Source organism: Brachionichthys hirsutus, chromosome 14 (genome assembly GCF_040956055.1).
Source record: "Brachionichthys hirsutus isolate HB-005 chromosome 14, CSIRO-AGI_Bhir_v1, whole genome shotgun sequence".
NCBI lineage: Eukaryota > Metazoa > Chordata > Actinopteri > Lophiiformes > Brachionichthyidae > Brachionichthys > Brachionichthys hirsutus.
The window spans coordinates 5,995,810-6,007,750 of NC_090910.1; the positions used below are offsets into that span (position 1 = coordinate 5,995,810).

An 11,941-nucleotide genomic window follows, 5' to 3' on the forward strand; every position below is an offset into this window, starting at 1 on the left:
ATGCTATTGAACTTTAGCTTGAATGAGCTGAACCATTTTGAGTAGTGCTTACGGTTCTGAATGACTAACGGCATGAATATTTCAATATCACTTGAATATGTAAAATAAACTCAGTTTACGTTCGACTCTAAATTCGAACAGTTTTCAGCATTTGGAAAGTTTGTGTAAAGCTAACTGACTAAAATAAACTCTTATCTCGAGTTTATGAAACGGGAATAGAACAAGTCCAATGTTTGTCTAAACATTATGCATCTATCGGATGACATCTGCGATTAATTTCTGAACTCCTTCACTATGGTCTCATTTTAATAACATCTCTTTCTCATAGATGAAGCTCCTGTTCCAGATCTGGTTCAATGCAGCGTCTGTAAAAGGAATTTCCTACCTAAAGTCCTGGTAAAGAATTGTCATCCCATCCTCAGCACTTTGACATTACCTAAATGAAATACAATGGTATAAACTCTGGTAATAATAACAATAATAAAAAAAAAGCAGAGCAGACACACTTTAAAGATGTAGTTTCAGTGAGCTATAACCTAATTCTGATTCTGGATCACTTGTAAAATGTCGTTAACTTTGCATGAAATGGAGCACATTGGGTTTTTACGAGTGGTTTCCACTCTTCTACAGGAAAAGCATGAGAAGATCTGCCAAAAATCTGTTGCCAAAAAGAGAAAGGTCTTTGACTCCAGCAGACAGAGAGCTGACGGAACGGACATCCCCAAACTCAAGCCCATCAAGCCCATCAAGCCCAAGGTAAGAATGCGTTTTGGGTTCATGGTGGAAATCATAAACATTACATTTCAAGCGGGTCAGATATAATTCATAGAAATAAAATTAGTTCTGAGCTGGAAATAAGATTAATCATATTTAATTTCACATGGCATTTAAAATATTGTTGTCATTTTCAAGTAGAAAGTATTAATCTGCTTAATCTTTCATATGAATTCATTCTTTCACACATTCACTTTCCAGTGACGTCGTTCATCGTGCTTCATCTTAATGGTTGCTATAATAATATTCAAGTTACATCATTGGAGCCCAGAAAATGGTCAGATGTCAAAACATTGTGTTGTTTACTTTCAATCTGGGATTCCATCTAAAAAAATAAATAAAGGATTGTAGATTCTGGATGTTATTTTCAAATTTAAATCACTTTTAAATTGTATTTCAGTCACAAAGTTCTTCTTCTACTAATAAAGTCAGTTGAGTCATTTATTTGATTGAAACATTCTTGCTGTACATGTGATTGTCAGTGGAGTTGACTCACTGTTTCTTTGACTCATTGGCTCCAATAGTTCTGAGCGGCGTCCGCTCACATTGTAGTACTATTACTTTAGTACTATTACTTTAGAGTGGCGGAGTTTTCCTCACCGTTCTGCTTTCACTCTATTTAAATGTTCTTGTTCCGCTTCCATGCTTGTTTGTAGCTTTGCTGCTGGCGCGACTTGCAGGGCCCTCGTGTTGTCGCATGGCACCGAAGGCCAACCTGACTAATCGGTCTTTGCACCAAATCTGAAATCCGTTGCCTGAATATTAGAATGTTATCCAAATGAAAAATGAATTCTGTTGTCTTGTGTTTAGCCAACGAGAGCATGCTAACGACACGGACAGGACATAATCTACGCTCTGTGTGTCACATCATTGAGCAAGTAAAGAAGATTATTTATAAATGTGTGAATTCCATTCATCAGCCTTGCAGAACACATGCAGTGGTGTGTGATGGGAGGACTGGAGAACTATTTCCTCCTTCCAGGTGGAATAAATAATTAAATGACAATTAATTTCCTTGCTTAGGACAGTCAGAAGGAAACTGAAAAGTAAAACCTGTTCAACTGAAATCATAGGAATGTACAGGTTTAAATAAAAGCATATTAATCTAAGTTAAGGTCAAGAGAATGAGTCGGATTGCTGTCGGCTTCCTGGCATCGTGATGACATTGAGAAAGAAGTACTGGCCATATCATTTTCATAGCATCCGGCCACCCCTCTGGTTTTCAAGCGATGGTAGCGCAGAGGGATGGCGCTGATGAGGGTTGCTGTTACGGCTGTCTGGGTCGGTTCTCAGGATCCAACAACCTGGTTTCACAGAACACCTTCTCTGTGTCGCTCCCCGCCAGGCCGAGCGTCCTGCGAAGCCGTCCAACTGGCGCAAGAAGCACGAGGACTTCATCGCTACCATCCGTGCCGCCCAGCTGCACACTCGGGCTGTGAAAGACGGGGGGGCGTTACCCCCACCACTTCCTCCTACTTTTGATCCAGGTGATGTATGGCTCGTGCAAGACAAATAAAGAACCGCTGTAAAAATAAAATACTGTAATATGGCGACTGTGAAGTAATTATTTTATTTAAAATTGTGAACATTTCTGTGAACCAGGAAGTACGATTCCTTCTTGAACTGTTCTTAAATCTGTAGTCGAATCCGTATGAAGGATACATCGATAACATGACTGACGACACAGGCGAGGTGTTGCAGGGAGTTAAAATGCAACGAACAGGTGCTAGAACATGAGATGGGTCAGACCTTCCTCACACAGCAGCAGCAGGATTTGTGTCACTTCTGAATTTCTGCATTAGATGCCATTCGATGTACATTTTCTCGTCTTCAGACTACATCCAGTGCCCCCACTGTCAGCGGAGGTTCAATGAAAACGCAGCCGAACGACACATCAAATTCTGCAAGGAGCAGGCCGCCCGTAGGCCCACCAAGAACAAGTTAGATGTCAAGAAGACTCCTCCTCGCACACAGGTGCCATGCCGACGGTTCCGTTTGTGTTTTAATGTTCACACAGAGCGTGTCTGGTTGTACGAACGAGCCGTTTGTGTACCGGTAGCTTTCTCAGAGTTTCTCCTTCACATTACTTTGTACCTGTGCCTGTTTGCAAAGCCATTTCTGTGAAGTTTGCATATTTTGAAGGCATGCATCATTAACATTTACACACTTGTTCAGCATCTACAACATGCGTTACTGTAAGTCTACTAACTTACAGGAACGCATGTCCTATTTGCGTCAGGAGCAGAGTGACTCTGCTACCGCTTATTTTAGCAGCTGTGTTCTGTGTTCTGTCCTGATTCTCTTCTCTCTGTCTTTTAGTACAAGCCTTCTGCCGCCTCTCGCTTACCCCAGAGATCAGGCCAGGGACTGTCCACCAGTAACGGCAAGGCTCCATTCACAATTGACAGCTCTGTATATTTTGTGTGTAGCAATGCCCATCTCTGAAGCATTGAAGTTCAACACAATCTGTTGAGAGGCAGGAAGTTAGCTGCAGGGTGTTAATCGTAATGTCTTGTTTGTTCTAGCAATCCCGGCCGCCAAGACGTCTTCAACGAGAAGTAATCCTTCCGGCCTCACAAGCCCTCCATCGGGGTCAGTGCCACCCTGCAAGAAACAAAAGCATTGTTCTATGCTTTAATAAAATATTCTTTTTTTTTATATTAATTATATATTTATGTTTAAAGCACGTATCTCCATGTGTCCAGGTTTCAGAGTCACGTTGTCTTTCAATCACTTTACATTGTGTACTATGTCTGCCAATAGTGTTCTTTTTAACACCACAAGTGACTGCTGGCATTATAAGAGTAACATGTCACAAATGTGAGCTGTAACTTTTGGATCTGTCCTCTCAAATGCATTCTTTCAAGCAGTTCCTTCTTCTTCTTCTTCTTCTTCCTGCTTCTCAGTGTGGGGAACAAGAATCCAACCACGAGCTCCGGCTACGGGCCTGAGAGGAATAAACCGTCTGGAGTAGCTTTTAACAAAAATAAAGTCACCCCCCCCATATCTAGGTGAGTCATATCACCAGCTTTATGCATTACCATGTGTAGTCTATAGTGACCTCTTGAGGTTTGTTGCTGTATTACACGCAGCTACAGATTCCCTGAAGTCCATCCATGTTCTTGAGTGTGAGACGACCTCATTCGTCTCGTCTCCAGCCACTTATCTGCCTTGCGTGTCACGGGCGTGCTGGCGACGGGTGAAAGGCGGGGTACACCCCGGACGTGTCGCCGGCACATTGTGGGGTCACAAAAAAGACAAGTCAATCTCACACTCGCGTCTATGGAAAGGTTTAATGGGACAAATGTAAGCTGCATGTTTTGGGAGTTGGGAAGAAGCCAGAGAAACCCACACAGACACGGGGAGAACAGACAAAACTCTGCTCAGAAAGGAATTGAACCCAAAACCTTGTTGCTGTGAGGCAACAGCGCCACCCACTGGACCACCGTGCCCATTTCCTGAACTCTGTTGTGAATATTTATTGCAAATGATGCATTAAAATTACGTTTGAGACTCTTTTATTTGAATTTAATTATTCAGATATTATTAGAAACATTGCTGCTCTGGCAGAATGATGCCTTAAACAAAAGTAACTGCTCAGCTTGCATCAATGATATGTATTATAGAATACTTAGAACACTGAAGTTAAGGTAACATGTGTGATGGTCAGCCCCTACCGGTGTGGAAAAAACACTTACGTCTCGTCAGTCGTTGATTTAAAACTGCTCATTGCGACAAAAATCTATCTTTGCTGATAAACGTGCCCCCAGCCGATGATAAACTATGAATGTAACCATTCTGCTTTGTCAACCTTGTTCAATTACTCAGGAATGATAATGTCGGCATGAATGAAGAAAGCAGCAATGGGACGAGTGCCATGTTGTGTCATCATTGTGGGACCGAGTACCCCATTGGATCAGCCAAGTTCTGCTGCGAGTGTGGCATCAGGAGGATGCGCTTATGAAACGGTTGGATGCGCAGCGTCGGAGAGTCGACAACTCATGCCCATTAGTGTTTTCACTGGGATCTCATTTTCAAGGCAGTTAAGTGGTCATATGAAACAGTTTATTTTTTTTATTTTTTTCGGTCTCCAGTGAACTCTGAACTGGAACGGTTTTGATGACATGTCTGCATAGGTTTACTCAGACAGAATATTTCCTTTTGAAGTGCACTACGATAAGCTACTGAAGAAACAATGCAACACTTCCTCTATCCTGTTTCTTTTCTGCAAATATAGCACCTTGTTTTGCAGAACCCAGTCCAGAAATGAAGTCGCTGTTGAAGGTCAGCAATCCCTTTACGTTTCATCGGCTTGACCTCGCAAGGTTGACAAATGTAGCATTTACAAAAAAACAAACCCGTTACCACATTTATTTTACACAATGTAATGGCTTATTTATTTTATTAATCCCTTTCATTTTCTTTTTCTTTTCTGAATGAGTAAGGACCATTTGTTTTGTTCATGTTCTGTTAAAATAAAATGTTTTATTTGGAGTTCTATGAAAGCTGAACGCACCTGGAGGGTTTGCGGTTGCTTCTTTCTCCACGGTGTCCCTGTCAGTGTTCAAAGCATTACTGGTAAGTTATTTGTACACATATTACAGTCAATGCAGTTTATCTCTTGTGGCTGTTTTACACTCTGCTTGAAATAATAATCAGTGGTATGTTTATCCACCATCAATAAAGATCTGTAAACAGTTATGAGATTGTTTGTTCATGTAATAATGTCAAGCTACTTGATGATACATTATCTGCTCCCTGACGGGAAGTGCGCGCGTGTGTGTGTGTTTATGCACACACTTGTATGTGGCAGTAAAGTGTCTCACATGCGTCTCATTGCAGTCACCGTTCTAAACGCAGCTATCCGTAACTGAGGGCCCTTTTAAAGTATCAACGGCAATCCATCATGAATTTACCTGTCAAACCACCTAAAGTAAATGAAATGAAACAAAGGAGTTCCAGATATCTGAAACACAGATGTGCCCGGGCTAGTTGCTCTCATCTAAAGTGAAAGTAAAACTGCAAGCTCCTTAATATCCTGGTATTGCTTGTGCAATCGCCACTTGAGCCAAGTAAATGTCATGAAATAGTCTTTCAAAAACTAATTTTCATTGATTTTTTTTTTTTTTTTTATCACAATGTCTGCAGCTTGTTAAAACTCTCATATGTCGAGCCAAAATTGAACAGTCCTTTGAATGCTTCATGGTAGTGGGAAATACAGGCAGCGCATGATGCTTAATCAGAAGAAGAAAGTGCATGAGAGTCCAGTCTGTTGGACGTCCTTGGAGCTTTGAAAAAGAACAAAAAGAATTGGAGGGATAGACTTTGTGTAGCTTGGAAACGTATCTGATTTGTCAGTTGTTATGTAACTGGCACTTGATTGAAGACCTTCCTTTTCCATCACCAAATGAAGAGGGCTCATTTCCTGTAATGTCCACAGGTTTTGGTGTTTGGGTTTTCTTTTTGCTTCGCAGCGTGGTGGAGTTTCTCAGGCTTCCAAAGGTACATTATTCAGCATCTCATAGCATTCAGTCATGGCTGATAGGATTACTTGGCCCTTGCAAAGTTTTGTAATCCTCCTGCTTTTTTCCTTCCCGATCTTCCTCTGTACTGCTTCTGTCATCCTCTTCATCACTTTTTCCTGAGTCTACTCAAGAGAAGTCAACATACAAACACAGTTTGCTAATTAGTCGTGAGCTTTGGTCTTGTACTCTCATAAAGATCCATTATAATGTTAGAACGCTGACCCCCTTACATGTACAAATTTAAGGGTGATCTCTAATGACCCTAACATTCAGAGAAGACATTCCCTTTCTCCCAAATATGGGATTCATCATAGTAGGGAACAGTGCTGCTCTGGTGAGCCCTGAAGGTCCAGGCTGAGCCCTTCTTTTGTGTGACTCAGATCTCAACTATGAGCCTGAATCATCAATCATTAATGGAATTGATCGGGTCAAGGGGGGGGGGGGGGTTCCAATAAAACATGGGGAAAATAGTATCTATATTTCAGCTCACTAAGTTAACAAATATCACATATGGAAACAGAAACTGTGTAGCTGTAAAATAATTGTAAAAAAGTCAGATGTTTCTGATTTTGAATCCGAACGTGACGGATGCTGTAAATCACAGGTTGTGATGCTTCGACCATAGTGATCAAAAATGCATGCATCCTGTTTCCAAAAATCTCTTTGCAAATATTTCATGACAGTGCACAGAAAAGCCCAATTTGAAAAGCATCTTCTGCACACACACACACACAATACATCCTCTGTCGCCTGGCAATGACTTAACTTGTGTGAAAAACAACACAGTCGAAAGGCTGCGTAACTTTCAGTGACTCACCAAATAATCTGGCAACAGAAACATTAGAGCCTGCCAAATTTCCACTTCAATTATGCGTCATCTCACGCGGAGAAATGGAAATAAATACATTTGTCAATTTGCTGCTTGCCCCTTGTATTATTTAAATAAAATACCTTTAAAAAAAAAAAAAGATTTATACCAATGTGCCTTGACTTACTGGTCGCTCAAGGCAAGGGCAACCTATTGAGTTTATCACAGATATGGTCAGTCCATCTGTGAGGAAGAGACTCAAACGCCTCATTTTGCAGGTTAGTTTGTGCAAGGCTCTCGTGGAATCCTGCAAAAGAGAGGCAGACAAGTCAGCGGCAATATTAAACTGAAACCGTGAACGTCATCAGTGACGAGAAACTTTTGACCGCTGTTCAGAAGCAGTTTTACCACATTTTGCGACATTCCTAAAACACGGCAACAGTGGACCAAGTGTTGCAACTATCTGCGTTTGTCAGCACCAAATACAGACCAGAGAAGAGTCGCTGGTTCAGTTTTTGTACATTTCAAGCCCTTGAGAATTGAAAATAAAGAGGAAATAATATAAATCAATGAAATCAATAATACTCACACGTCTGTGTGCCTCGCAGTGAGATGGTTTGTATTTCAGCCCTTGGCATGATGAGTTCTGCAGCAGGGTTGCGATTTCTTCTCTCTTGAATGAATGAGAGCAGTAATATTACGGTGGCAAGATATAAAAAAAACAAAGGACATTGAGAAACTCAATCTGGCTGTACAATGAATGCAAACGCTGATTGGTGTCTGATGTCGAATCTTAGGCCGCTGATGCTTTTTTTTGATCCTGTTCAACGTGTTTGACTCTTTTTACAGAGTAGAAAGGTGGTTGGTTATACGAAGAGAGATGCCTTGGATATGTTAGACAGGACAGTATCGAGCATATATTCTTGTCTTCTTCGTTCCTCATTCCATCATTCACCGATTTATTATCAAATCTCTACGGCTATTTATTCATATATTCAATTCTGTCCTCCATTCTTTTGCCACTTGATTCCTTCATTTAACAAAAACAAACGTATGTTTTTATTATGAATTGCAAACAGTTGATTTCCAAAACTTAAATGTCTAAATACCTGTAATCCTTTACCTGTAATAAAAGTATCCTTCCCTTCCCTTGAGTGCAGGATTGGTTTACTTACTGTGCTTTCAAGATGAGTTTGTACAATGGCCAAGTATTTTTGTCTAATTTCCACAAGAGGCCGTTTGCTGTCGCAGGACAGAGATGGAGGTAGAAGCAGAAGAGCAAGGAAACTGAGGCAAAGAAGGGGCTGGAGGAGAAGAGGAGACGGAGACGGTCAACAATCGGACACATTCAGCCGAGGACTGCAGCTTCGCACTGAGACAGGCTGTCAGATCGCCGAAGGGGAATCACGTTTTGACAGGTGGACGTCGGAAGGAATGGTGACTTTTTTACTTTACCACATTGTGTGACTTTAGTCCTTTGACATTAATTCACATTCTAAATGTAATAATTATTTATACATTATGATACGTACAAATTAAATTAGACAATTAACAGGTTCCTTTAACATAAATTCAAAATAAATCAAGACCCACTAATATGACTATAGCACTACAACAACCCCGGTACTGTCCATTTGATATTTATTATACCTGTTATTGTTCCTTTACAGGAATTAATGGCAGTTAGTGCGCAAGCAATGAATTCCTGCAGACCAGGAGGAAAATTAACCGTAAATCCGGAAACAATTTCACTTTCATTCTGACTGACGGGAAATAATTTCGGTGGAATTCCCCTCCTGAGAAACTATTTAAAGTTCCCGACGCGCAGTCGCTCCAGTCGGCGGAGAGAACGGGACGGTTGCGCGCCCGGTCCAGTCCGGCTCCCGGTAAGTTTCGAACGCGTTTCTTCATCACGCAGCTTGATGTCGGTCACGAAGTGCACGCGCTTTGACCAGCACGGGACCTGTCGTAGGTTTAATGTCACTTGAATCCGGCGCGTCACCGCTTCAGGCCGCGCAACGCGCCGCCTGTCTTCTTCTGTCATTATTCTGTCGCTTTCATTCTATCGCGTGGATTTCCACTCTGAAAACACTCAGCCGTCCACTGTTGTTGGAGTTTTGTCGGTGAAAGCGTTTCTCCAAGATTTACGCACAAATCTGTGCAACCGCAGTTCGTGATTTGGCTTCCGTCTTCAAGAAGTTTCACGTTGCCAATAAGAGATCATTTAAATTCCACGTCCAAGCCTCGTGTCCAGAGTTGGGTTTCACGAGCGCACAAGTTTTTAACAAGTGACTTAAATTCGGAACGTTTGTCAGTCACGCCTCCCTTAAAACCCATCAAAAATCACGAGCCCCCCCCCCCCCCCCCATTTCAAAATGCTGCCCACTGCTGCACTTGTCTGATTTGTGCGCGTAAAACACAGACATGTTGTTCTGACCCGTGAGTAAATGTAAACTTACGCGTGGGGAACCTGCGCCGTGGAGGATGTCCACGGCCACGGTGCTCTGGCGGGGATCGCAGGCAGGTATCTCCTGATCCATCGCCTTCACTGCGCACAAACATGTTGTCGTGAATGGTTCCAGAAATTGAAATGGCGCTTCTAGAAGATCCTCCTCCTACAGTGATATTTAAAACCAGTCCAAAGCCATGTCCCGACATTTTATTTTAATAAAGTGACGCTCCTCTATCGCCTAAAGGGGCGTGGGAGACGTAGTTACTTCCCTCAGTTCATTTTGGGTCATTTAAATAATTTCTGTCAGCAACATCAGAAATGAATGTTTCAGGTGTGTTTCACCTTCTTTTGCCTCTTTGGTGTTCTCCGGTTTTAATAAATACTTCCTCAGATCTGTGTCCCCTAAAGTTTGGACATAATTAGTTGACCCGGTTTGGGGGTGACTTTTTTTAAATTATTATTATTGTTAGCTGTGTGTGAAGGTGTTATGCTTTTAGGAGCTTCGTAGTGCTGTAAGTTCCGCTGAAATAAGAGATATGTGCTCTTCCTCCTTTATCTTTTGCAGAATCCAGCTCCAGAATGCTGTTGTCCCAGATTTTTGCAAACATACTCGCATTGAAGAAACTAAAATGGTACTATAAGAGTATTAATACTGCGCAGCTAGTTTCAACCTCAGTGCAAATAATCCTTCTGTGTTTACAGAAACATACATTTAAAGAAGAAGAGAAGAATGAATAGAAGCCCTTATTGCCAATGCATGCATGCAACACACAATACACACACAAACACACAAAGTAATTGCATTTACATTTATAAAATCACAACATCAGATTAATGCATGACCTTTAGTGGACAAGGGTAGGAAGAGAGGTATTGGAAGAGAAAATCTGCACATCTAGTGTTAGGGTATTTAACTGTGTGTGTGTGTGTGTTCTGCAGTCATCCATCATATTACAACAGTGATGCCTGTAGAGCCCTTATAGGATACGCTGGGATCTCAATAGAAAGTTTAATTTCACCACAGTTTACTCTACATTATGTGAACACAAACATACAAAGAAAAACTCTTCAGGTGTTTCGTGCTCTCAATCATAATACATATTTTCTAAATAAACAGGCAGAGCACCAGAAAGTTTGCAGAAGTACTTTAACTGAACAACAGAGGTAAATGTAAGCACTTGAGTAAAAATATGGCTAATTTTCTTCCTACCCGTGTCCACTAAAAGTCATGCATTAATCTGATGTTATGATTTTGTAAATGTAAATGCAATTACTTTGTGTGTTTTAGGTTCCAGTAAAGCCAACATGAGCATCTGAGCATACAAGAGACAGCATACCAAGAAGATCAAACTACCATTGGACTATTTTTCTTTTACAATTTTGTGCAATGACACAAAATCTTGCCTTGGCAGAAGAGTGCTGTCCAACAGTAAGTTACTTTATTTAAGGCTGTCTGTCACCTTTTAGTCGGGTAAAGCGTGACTGATCACCTCATGTCTCATCTGTCATGTCCGTCTCTTTCTCAGGTGAAAAGTCCAAATGATATTTTTGTCAGCTGAACGGGAAAACACAAAAAAAACACATTCAACAATTTAATACATTTTTTTGCTTTTTCTGCCAAGAATAGTTTTGGGCACAAATCCAAGAGGAGTTCACCATTTAACAGTCGCAGAGCCAGTCGCGTGACTTTCAACCACATCCTGGTAAAATGGTTGCTTCATATTTTTCCGTAAAAACTAATTTCACCATTGCAACACATTTTATGAATGAGAAAGTTGGAAGTGAAAATAAAGGCAAAACCTTTGGGTTGTGACTCTCAAAGGGAAATACAACGAAACTGTAATTTGGATGCAAGCCTGAACTTGTTTGTCACTCATTCTAATCACTAATATTTTTAAGTCTCCCTTCTGTTTGTTATGCATTTTGTATTTTTGGTTTCTGTCTGCTTCAGGGGGGAAAAATATCCATTAGTACAAGTGTATTAAATCTTAGTATTAACAGTTTATTTTAAATGTGGTTAATGAGCTCAAAGTTTGCTATTTTGGAAAACTATTAATGTATTAACTATACCTTACTTTTAATTAGGCCATAGAAAAATACTATTTGACATGCATTTACTTTTTCTTTTTTACATTATAATGTACCGGTAATGGGAATTTCTTCTATCTGCCTTCCATGCTATGTGAGCTAATTTACCAAATTCTCCTTGCACCATAAAATTGCTGCCAGGCTGACCAGAATATCCAAAATATTAGAGATTCTTTATAGAGTAAAAAATAACAGTATCCCAAACTGTATAATGGTCTTTTTCAAATTAAGGGAAAACCTTTACAATCTGAGAGGTGTGTATATTTATTAATGTTAAATTAAGGTGTATTTCTG

At 40.7% G+C, this 11,941-nt stretch overlaps 1 protein-coding gene and 1 long non-coding RNA gene across 2 annotated transcripts; both read left to right on the forward strand.

The window, feature by feature from the left end:
• zc2hc1a (zinc finger, C2HC-type containing 1A) lies at positions 1-5,454 on the forward strand. The gene is given in 10 exon segments (XM_068748100.1): positions 1-46; positions 335-396; positions 631-756; positions 1,175-1,201; positions 2,120-2,261; positions 2,609-2,748; positions 3,094-3,151; positions 3,300-3,366; positions 3,681-3,785; positions 4,603-5,454. Coding segments are annotated over 10 exon segments (909 nt in total). The 3' UTR covers positions 4,739-5,454.
• Positions 5,455-8,945: 3,491 nt separating this feature from the next.
• On the forward strand, positions 8,946-11,545 carry LOC137904009 (uncharacterized). The gene is made up of 4 exons (XR_011105799.1): positions 8,946-8,993; positions 10,125-10,191; positions 10,848-10,988; positions 11,086-11,545. It is a non-coding gene; the product is annotated as an uncharacterized lncRNA (long non-coding RNA).
• The last annotated feature ends 396 nt before the right edge of the window (positions 11,546-11,941 follow it).